Source organism: Cibotium barometz, chromosome 40 (assembly GCF_041138505.1).
Source record: "Cibotium barometz isolate CiBa-2024 chromosome 40, ASM4113850v1, whole genome shotgun sequence".
In the NCBI taxonomy this organism is placed as follows: Eukaryota; Viridiplantae; Streptophyta; class Polypodiopsida; order Cyatheales; family Cibotiaceae; genus Cibotium; species Cibotium barometz.
The window spans coordinates 10,416,992-10,439,769 of record NC_141085.1 but is presented as its reverse complement, the minus strand read 5'-3'; the positions used below and the strand labels follow the sequence as shown (position 1 = coordinate 10,439,769).

Genomic DNA, 22,778 nt, shown 5'->3' with positions numbered 1-22,778 from the left:
CTAAGAATTGCTTGGTCAAAATTATAATTACCTCTTTAACTCAAGGTGAAAAAAGGATTCATGTAAGGTTCGATAAAAACTCCTTCAAGGTTGCATCATGCAACCTGTGGAAGCTAGGTAAAGCACCTAGTAAGCTCGACAAGTGCCGCTGCATTTTGAAATTAAAAAGATACCCATGCAGTATAAAAAATTAAATGTGCTCAATATAAAGTTTTTGGTAACGACTATTATGCTGCTACTAGAATGTTATGGCAAAAGGGGGCCTTCTTTGTGCGCATGCTGACGCATGACTAACCAAAATACACGAGGGCCATGCTTTCCCACTTTCCAAGGGCACTACCACAAAAACACACCAACATAGGGGTGGGGGGTCATCCATCTTGGTTAGTGGCGAACACTCTAGCCAAAGATGGTGCGAGTTTGAATCTTCTCATCCTCTCGCTCCACATGATGGGGTGGTGTGAGTAATGAATGGTCTCTTTCGCCACAAAAAACCAGCAGCAAAGTGGCAGACGATCATGGATGGATCAAGATTTTGACTATCCACCCATGGTCATATGGAGAGGAGAAATGGCCTTTTGCTCCCTTGACTGAGACTTGACTACCACCACCGACCGCGTACGTGGTATCCTTCCGCGTACTTTACCGCATCCTCGCCCGCGTCCTCCCCCATCGCCCTCCGGCTCGCTAGCTCTTTAATCTTGATAAATTTTTGTTTTCTGCTTTCACTTCAACTGTGCTCACTGCACAACCAAGCTTTTGCACGAGTTCCTGCACGCAGTGCATTTTCAAACCCTATTTTGCAGAATCAAGAGGGCTTGGCACCAGATATTGGCTATGGAGTTTCCCGGCTTGCACAGATATGCCAGCTTTTCTGTGATCACTTAAACCGTTTTCTGCATTTGGCAGCCATTTTTAGGGTGTCTGCTTTCTCTGTTTTTCTGTGCTTCCCATGGTGTAAGAACCCCCTTAAATGTGATTGGGAACACATGGCCTACGGGTAATCTCAGCCTTTTGGAAGCGAGGATTGAGAAGGCATAATTTGTTGGGAATGGAGGAAGCATGATCTTTTTGGATAAAGATCCGGATGCATATGTATGAGTATGAGGAGAGAGTGCCCTAGGTTGAGCTTACGTGAGTAGTGGGTCTCAGAGTACATCCTTTACACATCCTCTGATTAGGGTCAAGCTCCACGAGCTCAGGTTGAAGACCTTTTGTCTCAAATTGATGCCCTTGGATGGGCTAAACAGTGTTGGGCTTTTGGATCATCACAGCAGAGCAGGCTGTATGTTTCAGCACGCGAGGATCTCACCGGCTTCACCTCAGGGCTTCAACAGAAGTTCACTCCAGAAGTTGTACTGTAAAAGTTTTACCAAGCTTTACTTCAACATATCTCAAAAATCACTTGGTAACCTGCAGGCACAATGCATCACACCAACAGATTGGGTTCAGATCGACGAGATTCTGGCAGCAGCAGCATAAAAAGGCCAGTTGAGAAGGTTGAAGTGGATGGTCTTCAGGGTGCTGCACCAGAAGAGAAGCGGAAGAAGTTACCTGCCCTTGCAAGGTCATTTTTTCTCAACAATTTTTGGGGGGACAGTTATCCCAGCTTCGAATTTTTGCATGTTATCACTCATGAATTTGTACTGTGAAGAAGCTAAATGTGGAGGGTTATCTTACCATTGTAGTGATGCCAGAGCTTTATGCCTTTTTTTTTTTGCAGTGTGGTTGTTGAGGCTGTCAAAATGGACAGTCTTCAGAAGCTGTGCTCGAGCCTGGAACCGATCCTTCGCAAAGTGGTGAGCTGTTGCACTTGGCTTTATGTTCTTTTCATCAGCTTTTCAGTACCCAATATTTCATTGCATATCATTCAGTTTTGTACAAAGCGAGCAGTAAAAGTAGCCCTTGTTTAATGTGCACCAATGTGATTGCATGTACACTAGAAAGTCTGTTTCTTTCCATGTTTTCTGGGTATAAATCTGTGTGGTATAGGCTTAATTATGGCTCAATTTTAATGCTGTATTCTGGGACTGGTAGCATTGACCATTTTCATTCAGTTAGAAACATCATTAAAGTCTACTCCGTGATGCATCTGTTTAAGGCCTATTGACTAAGTTGTGTGAAGTCTTGCCACTGCGTGCTAGTGCCAACCTGGTGGCCATACCATTGATGTGGCCCTATCTTGCAGCCTAGGCCGTAGCGCCATCTTTATTAGTGCCAAACCTGATGGCTATACCATTGATGTGGCCCAGGGACTAGTTCATCCTTCAAGATCTGATAATCAAAGGTCAGGCTTACAAGTTTCTATATCCTGCTTTTGTGGCCTGAAAGTGGCTTCCTTGTGACAAGCAAGAGAGCTGACCATGAATCTTTCGATATGTATATTTGACCTTCCTGATGTCCTGAGGTAAAGCCACCAGTGGGCGTTAGTTTGAGAAGGAGATCCTTTTCTATGGACGCCTCTGATGCTTGGGCTCAACAAGACTAGAGCAATTATTAGAGTCTTTGGCAGTGCCACAATTGCTTTTTTTCTTCCTTTAAGGTGTCCAACCCTTCCCTCAAGGTCCCTTCTGCATGACTTTGGTTCTATGACTCTGTCGTAGTTCTGAGGCAATCACGCGTTCGATCAAATGACTCTCAGGATCTTAGGGTGGAGCCTAGGCTCTATGATAATGGTGCCTCCATATGGGTTTGTGTCATCAACTTTGATAAAATGCTTTGAGAAGCATGGTGAAACTTATTTCTCCATAATAAAGACTTCTATGAAAAAAGGAGCAATAAAGTAGCTCTTGTCACATGAGTGATGTTGTGGAAAGACAAACATAGGTTAACGCTAAGCACACAAGAGATTAATGCTAATCAAACTTATCTAGCAAACACACAGAAGACAAGGAGGGATTGACCTAATCAACTGTATATTGTAAAACATGAGTATTTACAACATAGTAACAAAAAAACCAGTTTCTAGCTTTTGAAACCTCGAAACTTCGAAACGATTTTTAAAAACCTCGAAACCTCTCTAGTACGACAGGTTCACCCAAATTTCAGGTTTAGTTTTTCTTTCCCTCCTAGATTTTTTTACTTTTGTTTTTCTTCCATATCCTCTTCATCACCATCCTTCTCTCTTCTTCTCTTACCTCCCTTCTTCCCTTTTTCATCTTCTGCTAGTTCTTTCACCTCTACTCCTCCTTCCTTCATTCTCTTCTTCTCTCCTCTTCATCTTCCTTTCTCTTCTTCTCCCTTGCTCTTCTTCTCGTTTTCTATTCTTCTCCTCTCTTCTTTCCCCTTTTTTTTCATACACCATCCTTCAATGTCTTAAATCTTTCCCAATTTCTACCTTCTCTTCTTCAATTGCTCAAGAGTCCTTGATTAAACCATTTGTGGCATCTAATCAAGCAAAATTGCCATAACGCCTCACCAAAATAAGGATGGTTCCTTGAGATGTGTGAGAAGACACCATTTTTTCATCATTACACTATGTTTTTAGATGGCTACTATAAGTTCTTTAGGTATTTATATTTTTATGAAATTATTGATTTTTCAAAACCTCACGGTTTCTTAGCCGAGGGATGAAACCTTAAAAAAAAAAACCCCCAAAAACCTCGAAACAAAAAAAACCTTGAAATCCTAGGAAGTTAGTTCTGTTGCTTCTCTCCGGCGAGCGTTGTCACACGCTACGTTAGACTATTGATTCTCGTTCCTTCTCTCACCTCACACACTCCCTCACACAAGCTCATGAGCATGCAATTAGAAAGAGGATTAGCAAGAGGTTTAGGTAGGAGAAAGACTCAATTGCAAAGTGGGAGTGTATTTTTGTACGAGAAAAGTTGACTTCTACACAAGGTCTTATGTGGCAGTTGGGCATCCATGGCTCGTATGTGATCTATTGCTTATACAATGCTTGATCTCATAATATATCCAAGATGTACATCATTAGGGAATTCATCCTAGCTTGTTGCCACACGTTCTTTGAGTGAGAATCACCATAAGTATTCTGTTGGACCATTTCAGGGGTCCGACCAAGTTGTAGATATGGACACCGTTGCTTCATAGCTTGATCATACATTCTTTTGGTGTATCTATCTTTGCTCTTTGTTGTAGAATATTAGTGGCATTATCATTTAATCCCAGAAATGGGTAACATTCCCTCCTCCTTGATGTTGATTACGTCCTTATGATCAAGTGAAAAACTTTATTGTGGGAGAATTTTAAAGTTGTGTTGTTGTTGGTCAGGATAGTGGGTAAATGTTTAATGGTCATGAAGGAAAGAGAGGGCTGGTTAATAAGTGAGAAAGTTAGTGAGGCGTCAATACCTAAACACGGTGGGGGATTTTGTGAGTGATTGTATTTTTCTTATATTTTTGTGAGCTTTTCTGTGCTTTTGTTTATTTTTTGCCAATCATGGGCAAGGTTACATTGTTTAAGACTTTCTAGAGCAACGGAGGAGAAGAGATGGGGTCCATAAGAACATAGACACAATCATTAAAATGAGATGGTGATTCCTAGTTCTTCATGTGATACATCGAAGCAACACTTGAGCAATTAAAGATATTAGCTTTCTGGTTGCATGCTTTTCCTGTTGTAGGATTGTTGTTAAATGAACATGAGAAGGACCTGTTGTTGCTACATTCTTCTTCCCATGTGTTTTTTTATTTTTTTGAAGTGCATTAAAGTGCTCTTTGACTTATAGGTCAAGTAGATTTACAATGAGGTGCATGAAAGTGAGTTAATAAGACTCTCACGAGGCAAATGAAAACCTTCTTCACCTTCTTGAGAGAGGAATTTGGGGCTCATTATGTTAAGAGGTTGAGGGGCCTTGCTGCTGGCAAGGTTTAGGTTGTCAAATAGAGTAGGACTTCTCGACAGTGAGGACAATTTGTTGTGCTTGCACATTCAAGGGAATCTTGGTGATGTCTTAAATTGGACCAAGCGTTCACTCACCATAGCCTCTCCATCTAGAGATGTGCCTACAAGAATGTCGATGGTGAGGCTATGATGCATGCAAACTTTGCATTTACATTCCGCGAGTGGGTGAGTAGGTACTTGTGTCATAGTCACAAGAAACGTTTCGAGGTTTCAAAGGTTTTTTTTTTTCAAAAGTTTTGCTCGTTGCTAAAGAAAATGCAGGTTTCAAAAAGTCACACACACACACACACACACACACACACACACACACACACACAAAACATATATATATATATATATATATATATATACACACACACACACACCACTAGAATATGGTATCATTCCACACATTTTAGGTATTATCATTTTTGTTGCAGCTAGGCATTGTAGAATGTGGGATTAAGGAGATGACGAAGATAGGATTAACTATGGGATTAGGAAGAAAAAGAGATGGGAGAAGAAGAGGTGAAAAGAAAAGAAGTAGAGGAGGAGAAGGCTAAGAAAAAGAAGGGGAGGAAGTGGAAGAAGGGAGGAAGGAGAAGATGAGGGGAAGTAAGGAGAGGAAGAGGAGGAGAAGGAGAGGGTCCATGGGCACTCAAGTTGCTACTACAGAAGGATCTACTTGAGGAAAAAAAAAGGAATTTTTTTTATAGAAACTTTCCCGGCCAAGAGGTTTATGTCTCGTAGGTGTCGAAACGATGAAACACGCTTTTTTATGACCGACTTGTGTCCACTCATGAAGCATCCGTTACAGTAGTTAGCCAGAATGGCAAGCTGAATAGCTCACCCATTATCGAGACTTGCTGTTGATGATTTAGGAGTTTGGTAGATTGTTTGATGAAGATTTGAATTGCTCCTATGTTTGGGAGGTTCTTGTGGCACTCTACTTTGATTAGGTAGGGCTAATAAATATAATCTGCATTCATTTTATTTGCATTATGTTGTTTAATGATGTGATGGTGGTCCTCTGGACAGCTTTTTAGTTTTGGTTATGTTCAGCATGGCTGTAAAGATTTGTGAATGCCATGGGTTTTTATGACCAATGTCTTGAGAAGGTGGGTATGTTATTTGTGTTCATTCTATTTGCATTATGTTGTGTAATGATATGCCACTGTCGTCCGTGTTTTGAGCTGTCTTTGGGGGAGCTAATTTGATTTTGGTTCTTGTTCAACGGGCCTTTTTTCTGTTGTAAAGAATTGTGAATGCCAACATATGGTGGCATAGTATCACTGATTTTTCATATTACTGTACTTTTAGAAACCCTTTTTTGTATGTGCGCACATATCTTCTAGATTAACTTTGAAAAATTCTTGATGCTCTCATGTAGGTTGGAGAGGAAGTGGAACGTGCCCTTGCAAGGCTGGTCCCTAACAGGCATGGAGAAAGGTCAGTGTAGATGCAGGGTCACTTGGAATTCTATAGCATTGCGCTTTGAGTTATTTATTCAAGCTTTTATGTAGGGTCACTTGGAATTCTCTGGCGTTGCACTTTGAGTTATTTATTATTCAATCTTTTATGTTGGTAATTCACAGGTCTTTCTTTACAAAAAAAATATTTTATAGGAGAGTTTTAAGGCTTGAGTGATGCCATTGTCCCCACTTTTCTACTTTAAGTGCCATCTAATTGAAGATTTTTTTTTTGGTATTCACTTGCTTCTGTTTCAGTAATTTGCAACTTCGATATCAGTGGTATAGTTGAGCTTTGTCAAATCAATTCCCCCTGATGTGAAGAGAGTGCGACTTACCCTTTAATCGCACAGTACTTTTCTGATTGTTTCTTATGCTTCATGTGATGCTGATATCTCATAATGAGCTACATTCTCTTGTGCCTCCCCTTCCCAAGCTCAAGTCTCCACAAGATGCTGGAATCTGGTGTAAATCAAGGTGACTGTACCTCTAGCCCATGAGGAGATTGGTGTTTGCAAGTGTGGTTTCCCAAGTTGCATGAGGGTTGATGTGTGTACAATAGTGTTGCGATTTTAACCTCATTGGATTTTGGAGCCTGTTACCAATTTTTTAGCAAGACATCGGGGGGATGGAGTCGTTTGACATATAACTTCATAGTTTCCGGGGGAAGGCCAGTGGCCCTTCTGCATCAGAACATTTGACCAAGCCCATATGTCATGAATGCATCTTGATGTAAGCAGAGTCTGCTTTTGATGGTCTCTTTTGCGGTCTGAATCATGCTTCCCATGCAAGCCTCGAGAATCTCACTGGTATAACGAGCTTCACTTCTGTGATATAATGGTGCACTTCCCCACCAAGGCATGTTCCGAGTTCCTAAGGCATGTTCCGAGTTCCTAACAAGAGGACGGAGTATGAGGTAGTAGCTGTGACTCCCACCTGTCTTCTTTAGTATTTTCTTAATGAGAGGATGGAATATGAGGTAGTAGTTTTGACTCCCATGTGTCTTCTTAGAAATGTCTTTAGCGTTTTCTTAATGTCATTCGGACCATTCCTAGTGTTCTTGGGATGCTTCCTCCCCACACCTGTGCCCCATATAACAAGACCCTTTGACCAAGGCATCGACAATTACCTGCATGACTGCATTTGCTCTCTAAGGCATAGAAACTGGATGTAGATGCATAGAAAGCGGTCGGTCTATTTTGGGAGCATTTATGCCATTTATGATTGGATACGGTTTCAGTGACCAGGTACTTAAAGTGCTTGATCGCTTCAATTTCTTGGCAATCATAATCCTATTTCCCCCACAGTGATAGATAATCCACTACACTTACAGAAGTGATCCAACACATGCATCAGCATTTGTCGATCCTCCTGGCTGAATGCTAAGAGAATTACATCATCTACATATGTGAGTAACGAGATTGGAGTGACTGATGTGTTAGCATTCACGGTGCTAGGAGTGGAGCATGTGCAAAGAGATGGAGGTTCAAGCCATGACAAGTTGGTGCACAAACATAGAAAGATAGAGACAATAAGAGGGAGATAGAGATAAAGATATGATAGCAAACAAGAGATAAAGATTGCACAACTCAAATGATGCTCAATGTTATTAGAACCACTTAAGTACACGCTTTTATAGGCATCAAGCCTTATCTTTTGACCAAAATCAAATAAGGGTTGTTCACGCCCAAAGACGGTGTTCACACCAACTAACTCTGAAATACCCAACAACCCCCCTTCGGAGTGATGGAGGTGATGCCCGACAAATCTTCATTGGTCATAGTGATATGGACTCTAAATTGCAATCACGTGATACAAAAGAACACAATGATGCCAACACCCAAACTCTTATGTCGAGACTGATATATGAGCTTGCCCACCAGATGACAGCCTACATCAATTTATCAAGACCCCCCCTCCCCCCTCCCCCCAACCCCCCCTTCCCCCTTGCCCTAAGTAGGGTAAAGAGGGAATGGTGGAGCATTACAAAAAGAAAACACGAACAAAATATTTAATTCAGATTTTGGGGGACTTCCCAGGCAGAGAATCCACGACTCAAACATAATATAAATTAGAAGATGATTTTGGAAGTTTTAACGAGGTCCCCTTGAATGTATGTCGGTGAACAGTAGTCTCTTTCGGCGACATTTCCATGCCAGTGCTGATACAAATTTTGTTGCGATGCCCTACTGCAGATGTTTGGACTTTCCATGGCACTACAAAATCTGCAATTTCATGTGGGAGGCTTGATTTTGGAAAAGCCCTAATTTTTTGGGGATGTAGAGGCTTCGATTTAGTGTGAGAGGCTCAATTTTGAAAAGCCCTAAAATTTTGTGAATGTTGGAGCTTCAATTTGATGATTTTCCCCATATTTTAGAAAAACCCCAAATTTTTTTACAGAACCACAAGCTTCAATGTTTCCCTAAAGCCCTAATGCCTATAGAGAGGGATTGATGATGGGTAGCTTCGACGGATAGTGGCACTGTCAGAGGCGATCGTGGCAACAAAGGCAGGAGCAGGAGCAGACTGCAGTTAGCTCTGGACTGTCATGGGCTGAATTGGACCTGAGGTGGACTGCTGAGCTGACTGACCTAAAGGCAATGAAGAAGCGGCCTGTTATGAGTGTTTTCTTGGGGCTGGTCAATTTGTGGGTTAGCACCTGGGTGTGAGGATGGCTGCATTTTCACATGTAGACCCTTCTTGGCATGTGTGTTTTGCTGTTCCCCAAGTCCTAGTACTTGCGTTTCCCTTTTTGGAGCTGCGTTAGCTGGTTGAGGGTTGTTGGGGTTGGGAGGAGCTTGCTTGTACACACACACACGCGCGCGCGCGCGCAGAGAGCTTGAACAAAGAAACGTGAGAGAGAGCTAGATGTTGGAAATGTGCTCTCTAATAATAATAAGATGAAAGTGAGTACATAAAAGGCCTAGGGCTAAGTGCCCAACACACAAGAGTGTCTTTCAAATTGAATCTGGAGTTGCCTTATCTGCTCCTTTAACTTTTGGTTGTCTTCGTCTTCTTTTTGTGGAAGCGTTTCTTCGAATGGTTCTTCTTCTTTAGTGATGTGTTTGGAGCTTGATGGCACGTTGGAGGGGTGAGCGGATTTTCCCGATCTTAGCTTTACCATCCACAGGATGCTCTCACCCTAGGTTACCAGGTTGAATCACATCCCAAGCTCTAATACCAATGTAGCATATGCCAAGCTAGGACCGTGTTAAACAATGAGGCCTTCTTTAAACCTGAGTTTAGTAAGTCTTTAGCAATCCTTTAAACAATATACATGAACTTAAAGATATAGTCAAGTCGGGTTGAATCATGTCCCAAGCTCTGATACCAATGTAGCATACGCCAAGCTAGGACCGTGTGAAACAACGAGGCCTTCTTTAAACGTTTCAATCTATTAAGGGGAAATATATGCATTCATAAATAACTCTTGACAAACCAAGTGCATGCCAATAGGTCTCACAAAATGAAGTCAAGGATGGGTGGGAGACATACCTTAGTTATTGATATGCATTATTATGTAATGAGTGAATAAGTCAATATTTTCCAATATCTTAACATTATTAGGAGATGCATGCATATCTTGCTTAAGATGGATACAAAGGAGTGCTGAGATGCTCTTACAAGTGGGGACGACTTTGACCTTGCATTAAAGTGCTAAGTCCATACACCATGTGTATTCACATGTCTTATTCTTTTGTGGTGAGTGACTAAGGAATCATCTTCAAAATAAAGAATGCAAAAATGAAGAGGCCCTCTTAAAATATTTTTGTTTTAGGGTAGGCAAATTTGAGTTGAATTTTTAAGCATTTTCCACTCGAAATTTGGCAATCAAAGTACACGATCTATGAAGTAGTTCTTGTAAAATGTTTCTATAGAACGGGTCACGGACTTCAACTTTGCTATTTGAAGCTTCTCAATTTGAGATACACAGAAAAAGTTACAACCAAAACTGTGGCTTGCAAAAATTCTGGATAGCTTTCTCAAATCTCTTCTTCACTTCTTCTCTTACCCACAAGCACACTCCCCACTTTGTAATGTTTTAACCCCACACCTATTTAATATGACCTTTGAAAACCTTGTCTAAAATGGAAAATTGTAATATTTTTTGGAATCTTTCTCCACCACCTTGGACCTAGCAACAACTAAGACTTGGTCCAATTACAACCTCTTTATCAAACCACTTTCACACTGCTTATATATTGCTAAGGAAGTCCCTTTCCACCTATAAAAAGGGGCTATCTAGTATCTATCACCATCAAGGAGGACACATCTTTCTTCTTTCCTCCTTAGCCCTTAAGCTTATGTTAATCTCTTTCTTTCTAACATCCATATCATCATAAAGTCCTTAGTCTTCTCCCCATGCTTCCTCCCTCACTCCAGCTCTCTACAAATCTCTACTTATCAACCCATGTGCTAGTGCTTTCGGGGTATTTTTTCCACCATGTGGTTCTTGCTAATGCTATTATAGGTGTGTATAACTCATCCATGTGTGATTAGTGTATAGCCCACAAATTTTCATCTCCATATACTTTGTCTCCAACCAGTAAAAAGCAAGCTTATGTCCACTGCCACATGGTTTCGAGCATTGGTTTTCATTGGTGAGTTGATTTTGTTGTGTGTTTATGAAGTGGATGCCTTTGTTTTGTTCTTCTATTGTGCTTTCTTTAAGATCAAGAATTCTCTAGTGGTTGTCTTTGTGAGTGTGGTTCTCTTGGGAGGTGATAGAGGTTACTTTTTAAGAAAATTCTCCTCATAAATTGGTACCCCCATTGAGGATTGAACTCAAGACCTTCAGTTTACAATTGCTCTATCAATTAGGTCCGTCTTAGCAAGATGAACCGCCCTAATTTGCCAATTAGGCCAAATATGGATGTAAGGGGTCTTCTAGCAAGAAAATCACCTATGATATGTGTAAGGATAAAGAAGTGGATTTGAGATACGAGACCACAATAGATGAAGAGAGTAGTGAATACGCGATCATTGAGACTGAGGAAGAAACATTTAGTATTGACAATGATAGGTCATTTGATGTTATGGGCCTTACTTTTCAAAATAGGGAAGCTAAATAGGAGCTAGAGACACTACAATCGATAGATGTAGGAACTGATGAGAAATTGAAACAAATGCTGGTGTTAAACCTATCACTAGAAGAGCAAGGAGCTTACATCAATATGCTTAAAAGGTATCCCACTCTTTTCATCACTGGTTATTCAGAAATCATAGGAGTAACGGATATTGAGCTTTCCTATTTTGAAAAGTAAGGGCCATAGCATCAAATGCATTATCATTGTCAGTGCTAAATGTTTCTTCCTCAATCTCAGTGGTCGAGTATTCACGACTCTCTTTATCTACTGTGGTCTCATATTTCAAATCCACTTCTTTATCCTTGCACATATCATGGGGCTAGAAGATCCCACCTTTGATCTGCATTCATGGCTATGAGCCAAGGCCTTTCTAGTATAATCGGGTAGCCCTCTCCTATGTTAGAAATCACATACATGTCAACTTCTACCTCCACTGCACAAGCAATGACTCTTACGTTCTTAATGACACCTAAACACTTTATGGTGGAGTTGTTGTCCAAAGTTACCTTGAATGTGGATGGAGAAATGACCTTTAGACCTAATCTATGCGTATTTCTCTCTGACATTACAAACATTTCGGTCCCTCTATCCACATACACCTTGGATATCTTGTGACTCTTAACCCAAGCATCAAAAGTGGGACAACATCTTTGTGGGGATTGGATTTGATTAAATTGATAAGCCTAACATGCTTTTTCTTGGGGATCCTAGTGCTATATAGTTTTGCCCATTGCTTCCTTAAAAGGGGTGATAACTCCAAGTGTTGTGGATAAGTAATATTAGACTTTTGTGAATTTAAATTAACGGAAAGATTATAAGGTTTGAGACTCTTATGCTACTGCTCCACATTGGAGACCAACCACAATCGGAAAACAAATGCACAAATTTAGATCACTTAAACTTGACAATTAATGTATAGCACAATCATCCACAAAATCTGAAAATAACAAGGCACAACTTAACACCACCACTGGGGCTGGAAAGGGCCGACTCCCCCCTCAATACAATATGTATTTCTTGGAGTATTTGATGATTACAAGTTTCAAGGGCTCATAAGTGAGACTCCTCCATACATGGAGTGAATACAAATGTGCCAAAATACTGTAGATGTTATCGGTGACGATCCATTTGCAGATGAAGACCGTGTCACAGGCAGTCTCCCACCTTCATTGGGCTAGGCACCCGCACTACACTGGTCTTCCGGGACCGTGCACCAGTAGGCACGCTCGTACTAACACGTGGCAGGGTGATTCACCACGGAGAGAAGAAAACCTGGTTCTCCAAATGAAGCATTGCTCCCAAATTCCTAGGCCCACTGACCTTCACTGGCTCTCAAAACTTGAGAGCACGGTCAAGGCAAACACAGGGACAATTGGTTCTCATAGACTCCGAGAGTGAGAGAGAGAAGAAACATTTGTAAAAGAAATTCTGTAAAACTAAATAAAGATATTTGATTTATACAAAAATCTTATTAGATAAAAGAGGAGAAAACCTGGATTTTTACAGCATGAATGAATTATTTTCCATTTCCATGTGAAGTTGTATGGTGCAGCCTATAGGCTGGTTCACGGGCTGGTACATGATGTACGGAGCTGTAATCTCTATTGCACAAGGGTTGAGAAAGAGAGAGAGAGAGAGAGAGCTAGTGCTGTCGGGGCCTTGCTGCAGCTCCTTTGAAGAGAGAGAAGGATAGAGTCGGGTCTTTTCTGCAGTCCTTTTTTTGAAGAGAGAGAAAGAGTGTAGTCGGGTTTGCTGTAGCACCTTCAAAGAGAGGGAAAGAGTGGTTTTTGGTACTTCTGTTTCAGCACGCCAGGTAGAGGGAGTCAGGGTGCTTCCATTTTAGCAAGCCGGCGGCCAGCCAACCCGAGAGAGTTGGGGTGTTTCCATTTTAGCACGCCGGCAGCTAGCAAGAGAGAGAAGAAGAGTTTTTTTTGACTACCAGGAGAGAGAAAGTTGGTGAAGGTTCTTCCTTCCACGCTCTTCCCTACGTGGTCCCTTCCAGTCGAGTTATGTGTGTGATTTACATAGTAAGTACACGACTTTCTTCAATTAAATTGGGCACCCACACTTATTAGTACCCATGGTTAATAGCTTTAATGAGTGTGAACATAGCCTTATAAATACAAAGGTTAGAATGACAACATTTAAAATAAATGAATATGCCAGACTTACCACCTGTTCACATGCAATAAAACATGTCAGAAGACGGGCACACCCACGGTACACTAGAAGTGCATTGGTATGACATAACCGGGAATCACACGAAAATAAATCACGCGAAAACAAATCTAGCATACAAAGATGGATGCACGTGCACATGTAATGGACGAAATTTCCCTTTCATGAAACTTGTACAAAACATTCTAGTCGGGCACAAAACTGGTGCGATAGAATGTGAAAATCTTGGCCTTCCTATGGAGTGATAGTCCCATAGGCAAGACGTAGTACAAACACAGGTCCTTGCATGGAGTGACAGTCCCATGGACAAGACACCGTCCTGTCTATACACGGATGGCACGATACAGGCTCCTGTCTATACACGGGTGGCACGATACAGGCTCTTGTCCATATGGCACGATCCTGGTCACACACGGGTGGTACGAAATTGGTTTCCGTCCATGTGACACAAAATGATTGGCCCTTTCACATGAGACACCGGCCTTGCCTCATGTGAACATGGCACAAATGTGGCCGCTCTATGGAGTGACAGTCCCATAGAAGTGGCACCAGAAATGGAAATGGACCAAATGGATGGCCAAATGGTGACATCTTATCCACAGGAGAGTCTTCCATAGTAATCTTTCGCTTAGTCTTCTTGGTTTTCTTGACACTTTTGTTGCTCTCGCCTTTCTCCTTGGCTTGGCTTTTCTTCTCTCTCATGGTCTTCTTTGAATCTTCCACTTTGTCTTCCATATGTTGAGCTCTAGTCCTCTTGATTGTTGCCATGGCCTCCAAATCTTCTATGGGTTCTTTTTCAAGTGTGTCGAGGCCTAACACATTGACCACTCGATTTTATGCTACTGGTGGAATCGTAGCTGTCTATTGTGGTGGAGGTTTATCTCTCAGAAGCGGTTGAGCGGGTCGACGCAATGGGTACATATCTCTTTGAGGTCTTCTTGGATATGGGTAGTTATACATCCCATGTACTCATTCATTACAATAGCAAATGAGCTTCTGTTGCCTTCTTGGTCCTCTTTCAGCCTCGTGTGGTGCTTGTGGTCTAGGGTTTTGCATCCAGTTGAGGTTCAAGCTTTCCAACTGTTGGGTTAATTTATGGAGAAGCTCATGTTGTGAGGTTTCAACAGGTAATGGTGGTACTCCTAAGGCCACTGATGCTCTTTGTGCCAAGTTAAGTGTTGATGCCTCAGAAGTGTCTTCCTCTCTCCTTCTCATGTCCAAGTCTAGTCTAGGCCTATGTGCCTGGTATCTCAACTTTTTGTCTTTTTTCCTAGCCACCTTAAGTGTCTCTTCAAAATTAGTAGGAAACTTGGATTCTACCTTATCCCTTAAAGGAGGAAATAAACTAGTAACAAACCTGTCCCTCTTCAAAAAATTTGATAGTGCTTCTTCAAGTCAAAGAGAGGCACTCCATCTAGTCCACAAATCCTGAAATTTAGTTTCATACCTTTGAAAATCTTGGAGAGACTCATGTTGATGTAGGAGCAGTTGCTGCCATAATCCTTGTGGAGTATTTCCTTTGTAAGAATTCTTGGCGAAGTATCTCCCATCCATCCTTGGTAGCCTGCGGAAGGGTGCCATACTAGGTTCTAGCTTCCTTCTTTAGAACAAGGGGGAAAGCCCTAACCTTAATTTCTTTAGTGTCTCTCTCCCAGAAATGAGATGGGCTATCTTTAAATCATCCAAGAATTCTAGTGTATCTTCATTGGGTTTTCCATGGAAAGTTGGGAAGGGGGTAGCCATTCGTGTAGGTTTTGGAAAGATAAAGAACGATAAGAAACAAGATGTGGAATACAACTTTTAGGATATCAAGATGAAGGGATCACAACACAGCATTTGCAGCACGTTTCCTACATATTTTGCATGTGTTTGAAGTTTGAAGTTTGAACTTTGACTTTCTTTTTATCTATGCTCTTGTCACTGTTAGAAAGCAGGTACTGCATGATTCGGATAATTGAAAATGTACGTATTGCACACTGAACCACAGTTGTCAAGTTTATTATGCATATCATATCTGGCATTTTTAAAGGCATATTTGGATGAAACATCTATGATTTTTATGAAACATTTCAGAAACATGTTTTTATGTTTTGAAAATACAAAAGATAACTAAAATGCTTGGGTAGCCTTATCCACCTGGCAAAGACGTTGGTAAGTTGTAGTGCACGATCTTTCTCGTAGCGTTCTGATCACTTGCTGTCTTATTCAATCTCTTGTATGTATCGATGTCTCGCCATAACAGCGTGTTGTTTGCATTGTTTGTTGCAATCAATATTGCTTGCTTCAGTTGGTACATCATTAGCAAGTACAACTTGTATAATGTGAAGACTGAGAACAGCGTTCCAATCCTCACTCTAATATAGTCACTGAAACGGACATCTCCTTGGTAGTTTCCATGTCCGAAGGGGAAAAGAAAAGGGAAAACAGTAGTTTTAACAATGATATCAACAAATTCAGATCGGCTGTAAGGCAGGCAACATTATATTTAAATGTTGCAGTACGCTTTACTAGTGTTGTAGCATCACGCAATTGCATCGAAGTGAACTTGTGTTTGTTGGACATACAGAATGCTCTTCGTTTTGAAGGCTTTGCAGCAGTGATAGTTCACACTGTGTCTTGGCTTCTGTCATTAGTTGAAATGGGTCATCTTGTACGTGGTTCTTGATGATGTTGGTTACAGCGTTTGGCATGCCACATGGTTTTCTCTCCTTTCGTGCTTTTTTGCAAGGATGTTAGGCTACCCAAGGTAATTAGAGAGTAACCTTCCCAGATTTCGTTTTATATTCCACTAGCTGCAGATCTGATTCCAACGAGCCCAAATTGCATGTAAACTTGCACTCCAAATGGTAGAGCTCCTAGAAATATGAGATGGTTGAAATGAAAACCCAAACCCCCTTTTATAGGAGCTTTTGGGGTGGGGGCGTGTTTGGTCAGGCAGCAGCCCGCGGACTGCTTCATGACCCACCAAAAGGGTTGCAACTTGCCAGGCTTCAGCCTCTAGGGCTGTGGGTTTGGTCAGGCAGAAGCCCGCCAATTGCTTCATGGCCCACCAAAAGGGTTGCAACTTACCAGGTGGCCCGACTGCTTCATGAGTCATCAAAAGGGTTGCAACTTGCCAGGCTGCTCCACTGCTGCCCAGCTTCCATTGACAGCTACCCGCCACTTGCATGCCCCTGTCCACTGTCCAGGCCCCGTAAACATATGTCCGGCCTGTTTTCCTAAGCGATTTACATGTGAGCCTTCACATGTGGCTGCCTGGACTGTCTTGGGACTCTCAGGCTGCCCTGTACCTGTACCTGCAGGAGGGAGGGAGGTTTATTAGTGTCTGCAAGGGGACGATATGGCCCATGTGACCAATGATGATACAAATGTGAGTATTATGGTGGGAAATGCTTCGGGCACCTGCTAAATTCGAATCAAATCATGAAAAGTGAAAACTAAGAAGTCTGCCCGGTAAATAGTGATGTTCACTGAATGTGCATATTGTCAAGGCCTGATGGGAATACAGAGCCGTCTCAAGATCTCTTTGTGTGATGACTCACGATGGGATAAAGAAGACCACATGACCAGAGCTAGCACCCCTACGTCATTCCTCCAAAGCATTGAACAGCACCGAGCTAGGAAGAGATGCAGGGGAACCAGATCAGAGCAATCTCTATATAGAGAGACCCCAGTGGCGCCTAGCCACAATCCCTCTATAATCACTTCCAAATTTAACCTGATACATCGGGTAGCTCTCTCTCATGACTTTGGTGCGTATCTGTGTAAAACGTCACATCCGCTCATGTGTAGGTCTCTGCAAAACCCCTAGGATGCAACCACAGTGTCCCATGCCCCCGCGGCATTCTACCGACGTTAAACCTCTTCTTCTCTCTCTCTCTCTCTCTCTCTCTCTCTCTCTCTCTCTCTCTCCCTGCCTATGCCCGAGTGGATTTATCATCTTGCGAGACATCTTGATGCTCCGGGAGAAGAACATGGAGAAAGATTGCTGGAATAAAGGAGCAATACGAGAAAGAAATCGCAGGGCTGAAAGCCAACATGAAGCTGAAATCGCAAAGCTAAAAGCCTCTCGTAGATAGGGAGAAGGTGGAAGTGTCAGCATAAGTTGCCCTCAAGTTGGGATTACAATAACTTAAAGAGGCAAACACAAAACTTCATGAAGACATAGATGATCAAACAAAAATCAAGGTCGATAATGATGGTCTTCACAAAGACATTGAAGCTGCTTCCAAGTGGGTGGAGGGGCCAAAAAGCAAACCAGTCCACAATGCAAGTGAAATTATGGTCTCTACACTAGATGAGGAGACAAGGGAGAACCCTCAATGTGAGCGTCACCAGGCTCCCTGTCGGAGCTTCTCCAAGAGAGGATGGTGCTAAGTTGTGTAGACAGATTGGGATGGAAGACAATAGGTTTTGAGAGGCCCCTCAAGGAGAAGAGGTTTGTGTAACGTCGGCAGAATGCTGCGGGGGCATATACGACCGAGAGAGAGAGAGAGAGAGAGAGAGAGAGAGAAATGAAATGATATATTAACATCTTCAAAAGGCCAAAATGACCTATGAGACCAAAAAGGTTACAACAATTGGTGGATTTGATACAATGTCTGTGTGTAAGAAAAGCTAAAACAACTAAACAACCAACTGAAACTGAAACAACAACTATGGGGAAAAGTAAGGTACTAGGAGCTCCTAATGGATAACATCTGGGAAGGAAAACTCCAGCAACAAAGGTAAGCATCATATACATCACTATCCAAAGATGGATGTCTCTCAGCGGTCGATGGCGGATATCCTCAATGTTCTCCATGGTGAGTACTCTGACTGGACGTCTCCCATGCCGTGCTAGTATGGTCCCGATCCTCTGTTGTAGTTTCCGCCGCCCGGTGTCAAGATGGGCCTCTCATCTTGGGGCGCCTGGACCGCCCCAACTCTATAGCCTGATCAATCAGTGTACCTCTGGTGCGGCTATACTCTGGGGCTAGCTGCAATGCCTGCTGGCCTGACTGCTCAATCTCTGGTCGAAAGAAGTCTATAATTTGCCTCTGTAGGTGTCTCTCCCTCTCTGATCCCCTCCCTCTCAAGAGACCCTCTCTATGTCTACGCAGCTCCAGCAAGTATAATCCGAGGCATCTCTGATTGTGGTATCTCATGACTCTGGAAAGTGGTCCGAAACCCTCTCTGAACAGGCAGTGAAAACGGCCTCGTATCTCATAATATATTGGACAGTGACATATGTAATGTAACTCTGTCTCTGGCTCCATCTGGCACAACTGACAAATCCTGGCCTCAGCTGGTACTCCTCTGAATCTGCCAGTCTCAATCTCTAGCTGGTGTGAGGATGTGCGCATCTGACCAATAGCACACCGTACCCCATGAGAAAGATGAGTATCCATCTGGGAAATCATAGAAACCAAGGGCCTCCCAGGCCCATATCCCTAACATCAAGCTCCCTCAACATCTCCTCTGAGGTATCATAAAATACTGTGTGGTTATGGGCGGTCCTGGCATTGAAGTCCTCCAGGAGAATGATGTCACCATCCCTGGAGAACTCCCAAATGTCATCATCCAAAATAGAAAAGGGAGACTGCCCGCTAGGTGATGCATACACTGATGTACTAGGAGCAAAATAGCATATAGCAATGTAGAGATATCTGCCCGTCTCTGCCCTCAGTCTAACCCACATGTACCTAGCCTGCTCATCTCTGCTACTATATGTATCAGTGGCTGCAGCTCCTCTCTAAACAATACTGCCACTCCTCCTGAGCCCCATCCTCTATGCTCTGAACGAGTCTCCTGTCTACAAGCTGTCTCCCATTGGTATCCACTAACATGTGGCATGGACTGTCCAGGAGCCTGATGCGTCGCGTCTCAGAGTAGAAGATGATGTCCCTCCCAGTGAAACTATCCTCAAAAGCCCCTACATCAAGGCGTAGAGATCCATTACAATTCCAAGTAGCAACTTTGAGAGAGAGAGAGAGAGAATGCCTTGATGAAATTATTTATTTTAAAAGTGCCTCAAGCTGTTCTGTGCTTGTTTGTCTCAGTGCTAATGCACTCAAAATTGGCTATTTTAACATGCATGATTGCCTTCTTTATTTGAATTTCAGAACTCCTCAGAGACAAATACAGGAGTCACATTCTTCAGAATTGCGGCTTATTCTTAGGAATAAGCTTGCGCTTCCTCTGTTTACTGGTGGAAAAGTGGAGGGAGAGCTAAGTTTGCCCATACATGTTGTTCTGGAAGATGGAAGTACCGGGCAGGTTGTTACAGCAGGGCCGGAATCCGCTGCCAAACTAGAGGTGGTGGTTCTGGACGGAGACTTTGCTAACGATGATGAACAATGGACTGCAGAAGATTTTGAAAATCATGTGGTCAAAGAGCGTGATGGGAAGAGACCCCTTCTCACAGGGGAGTTGTTTATTACACTTAAGGAAGGGGTTGGTACTCTGGGTGAATTGATGTTCACCGACAATTCAAGTTGGATTAGAAGCAGGAAGTTCAGACTAGGAGTGAGAGTAGCATCTGGAGTTTGTGAAGGCACTCGCATCCAAGAGTGCAAGACAGATGCTTTCATTGTCAAAGATCATAGAGGCGAACGTGAGTTGTCTCTCTTGCTCTCTGTTCCCTCTTCTTTAGAGTTCGGTTCTTTGCAGGGTATTAATAATTTATATGCTTTTCAGTTTACAAAAAGCACTACCCACCAGCTTTGAACGATGAAGTGTGGCGATTGGACAAGGTTGGTAAAGATGGAGCTTTCCATAAGAGGCTGCAACAGAATGGTATCAAGACTGTAGAAGACTTTCTTAGATGCTATGTGATGGATCAACAAAATCTGAGAAATGTAAGGGTATAATGTTTACTTGGTTGCAACAAGTTAAATAATCTCAGAGGGGTTTCTGGTGGCCCTTGGTAACAGATGCTTCTTTTTATCCAGACTCTAGGAACTGGCATGTCAAACAAGATGTGGGAGGCTACTGTGGAACACGCAAAGACTTGTGTCCTCAGTAGCAAGCTGTATGCCTTCTATGCAGACAGCTCACATAGTCTTGGTGTTATATTCAATAACATTTACGAGCTTATGGGTGTGACTTCAAATGGTCACTACAGATCTGCTGAGTTTCTGACAGAAAATGAGAAGGTACATTATCCAGCTTAACATGTCATTCTGTGCAATTGAGGGGCTTATCTCAGCTGTAGTTGATCCAATTAGTGCTTTATTTCTACAGGTGTATGTTGATAAGCTGGTAAAGGTCGCGTACGAGAACTGGTCCAGTGTCACAGTGTATGATAGTGGAGCCCTTGCTTCTGAAAATACATACAAGCCTGCAGTTGTGCATGGTGAGAACGAGAGTTCAAGAACTGGTGGAAGCTGGAGTGGGATCAAGGAACAGTCTTTGATGTACAGTCAACCACTGGTTACGCCTCAACAGCTAAGGCATTTCCAAAGCACGTCTACTGTCACACACACTCCAGGTAAGTGTCTGCCTTGATTAAGAAGATTATTTCTAGCATGCGATTGCACCATGCTTCTAAAGGGGGGTCCTTGTTGCAGCCACTGGAGTTACACCTCAGCTTTACAACTACAATGCAGAAACTTCCATAAGGTATGCCAATCAAGATTATCAACTAATTCAAAGCAATCAGATGTTCAGCACAGGAAACAATCTAATGATTCAGGCATCCTCAAATATGCCTCTTCAAGGCTCTTTTCCTAACGGCAATGAGGCTCCTGTAACTGGTCTTGCCCTTGGCCCTCCTCAGTCCATGGTATGTAAATCTTTTGGTTTTCAATCTGCTCCACCATCTCAGCAAGTATTCCAGGCAGGCTCTGTTGAATGGCCACGCATACGAGTACAAGACCCTATGACTCCTGCTATTGATCACTACTTTACAGAAGAGGACATTCGAGCTAAGAATTTAGAGCTGTTAGGTAGTGAGGACGTGCAACAACTTCTAAGGTTGCAGTATCTTCCAGAAAATTTCCAATTACAGGGAGAGGATGCATACTTCTCCGGATTTACACCATCTCCTGCTGTCCCATATGGTGAGAATGGAGTGCGTTCGTCTGGGAAGGCTTATGTGAGTTGGCTGAAGCTCAAGGCGGCTTTGCGCTGGGGTATTTTCATCAGAAAGATTGCAGCCAAGAAGGCAGTGAAAAGAAGGGCTCAGCTTGAAGAGTTGGAAGAGTGATGGTGGCAGGCAGCGTTGGTGGCGTGTTTTCCCAGCAGCTCGAAACCCTGTTTTCATAAGTACGTTTTCCTTTCCTGAAGGCCTTTCATTTGTAGGATGGACTGCTGACCACGGAGATAAGCTCAAACCAACTGCTAGCTACACGCTGCGTTTGCACCCAATGACTGATGGAAGATTAAATTTAAATTACTAATTTTTTGTGTTTTTAAGAATAAAAAAACGTGCTAGATCAGATTACAGTTCCAAATCATGTCTAGAATCAGGGACAAGTGCTTGATCCTCAGACTTGTGAGACTTGCAGTGTAAACAACTCGGTGGGAGCTTTTTTTTTTTGGTTGGCACATATAGCTCTGAGGGGTTTCGCAAAACACTTGACCATTAATGCAATTAAACACTTAAATTGGCCATAGCCTTAAACATATGCCACTTAATTCCACAAAAGCGTAAAAGAGAGATGTGTACGTCTGACACCACATAGCGGCCGGAATGGGACCCCCCTCTCCTCCACACACCACCCCCCCTCAATATTTTATTACCCAAGGAGGAAAATAGCAATTGGAATGGTAACCACCCCCCCCTCCCCTCCTCTAGAGTATTATATTACCCAAGGAGAAAAATATCATGTGCAAGCTTTAGGGGAGCAAAAGCTCCAGATTTATCCACAGACAATCATGAATAATTCATATACACAGGCTGTCATCAAAAAGCCCCGTGAAAATGCCAATAATATGTATATTCTGTGTGGATACCGGTCAACATAGCTTATTCAATAGTCCATATAGCTATCAATAAGCCGTAGGGCTGAATCATAAGTCCATAAAGCTGTCCATGAACCCTTATGACAAGTGGAGAGCTGAGGTGACAAGTGTGAGGCCACTTGTTTGACTTTGATCCTCTGTTACGCCACATGTCCCAATTTAAGAGATGGTTCCCATCCATAAACTTCATCTCTCAAAATATCTCAATTTGTAGACATCATGTCAAAGGTGCTTCAACAAGTCCTTCCATTTA

At 42.5% G+C, this 22,778-nt stretch overlaps 1 protein-coding gene across 3 annotated transcripts; it reads left to right on the top strand.

The window, feature by feature from the left end:
• Positions 1–508: 508 nt before the first annotated feature.
• Positions 509–22,135, top strand: LOC147615184 (calmodulin-binding protein 60 D-like). Of its 3 annotated transcripts, none has more exons than XM_086779210.1 (9): positions 509–625; positions 1,420–1,567; positions 1,724–1,799; positions 6,236–6,294; positions 19,684–20,174; positions 20,258–20,418; positions 20,512–20,715; positions 20,804–21,050; positions 21,130–22,135. In XM_086779210.1, the coding sequence occupies exons 2-9, from the start codon at positions 1,425–1,427 to the stop codon at positions 21,765–21,767; spliced, it is 2,019 nt and encodes a 672-aa protein (XP_086635336.1). In that variant the 5' UTR covers positions 509–625; positions 1,420–1,424; the 3' UTR covers positions 21,768–22,135. The 3 variants fall into 3 exon arrangements, with proteins under 3 accessions (XP_086635336.1, XP_086635337.1, XP_086635338.1); XM_086779211.1 differs by having other exon boundaries at positions 529–618; XM_086779212.1 differs by lacking the exons at positions 509–625; positions 1,420–1,567; positions 1,724–1,799; positions 6,236–6,294 and adding an exon at positions 6,573–6,791.
• Positions 22,136–22,778: the final 643 nt, after the last annotated feature.

Bases quoted from the DNA above. Each gene is read 5' to 3' on its own strand.
- LOC147615184 (XM_086779210.1), top strand. From the start codon at position 1,425: ATGCATCACACCAACAGATTGGGTTCAGATCGACGAGATTCTGGCAGC. The intron at 6,295-19,683 runs GTCAGTGTAGAT...TTTGAATTTCAG, and splicing joins CCTAACAGGCATGGAGAAAG to AACTCCTCAGAGACAAATAC. The intron at 20,716-20,803 runs GTACATTATCCA...TTATTTCTACAG, and splicing joins TTCTGACAGAAAATGAGAAG to GTGTATGTTGATAAGCTGGT.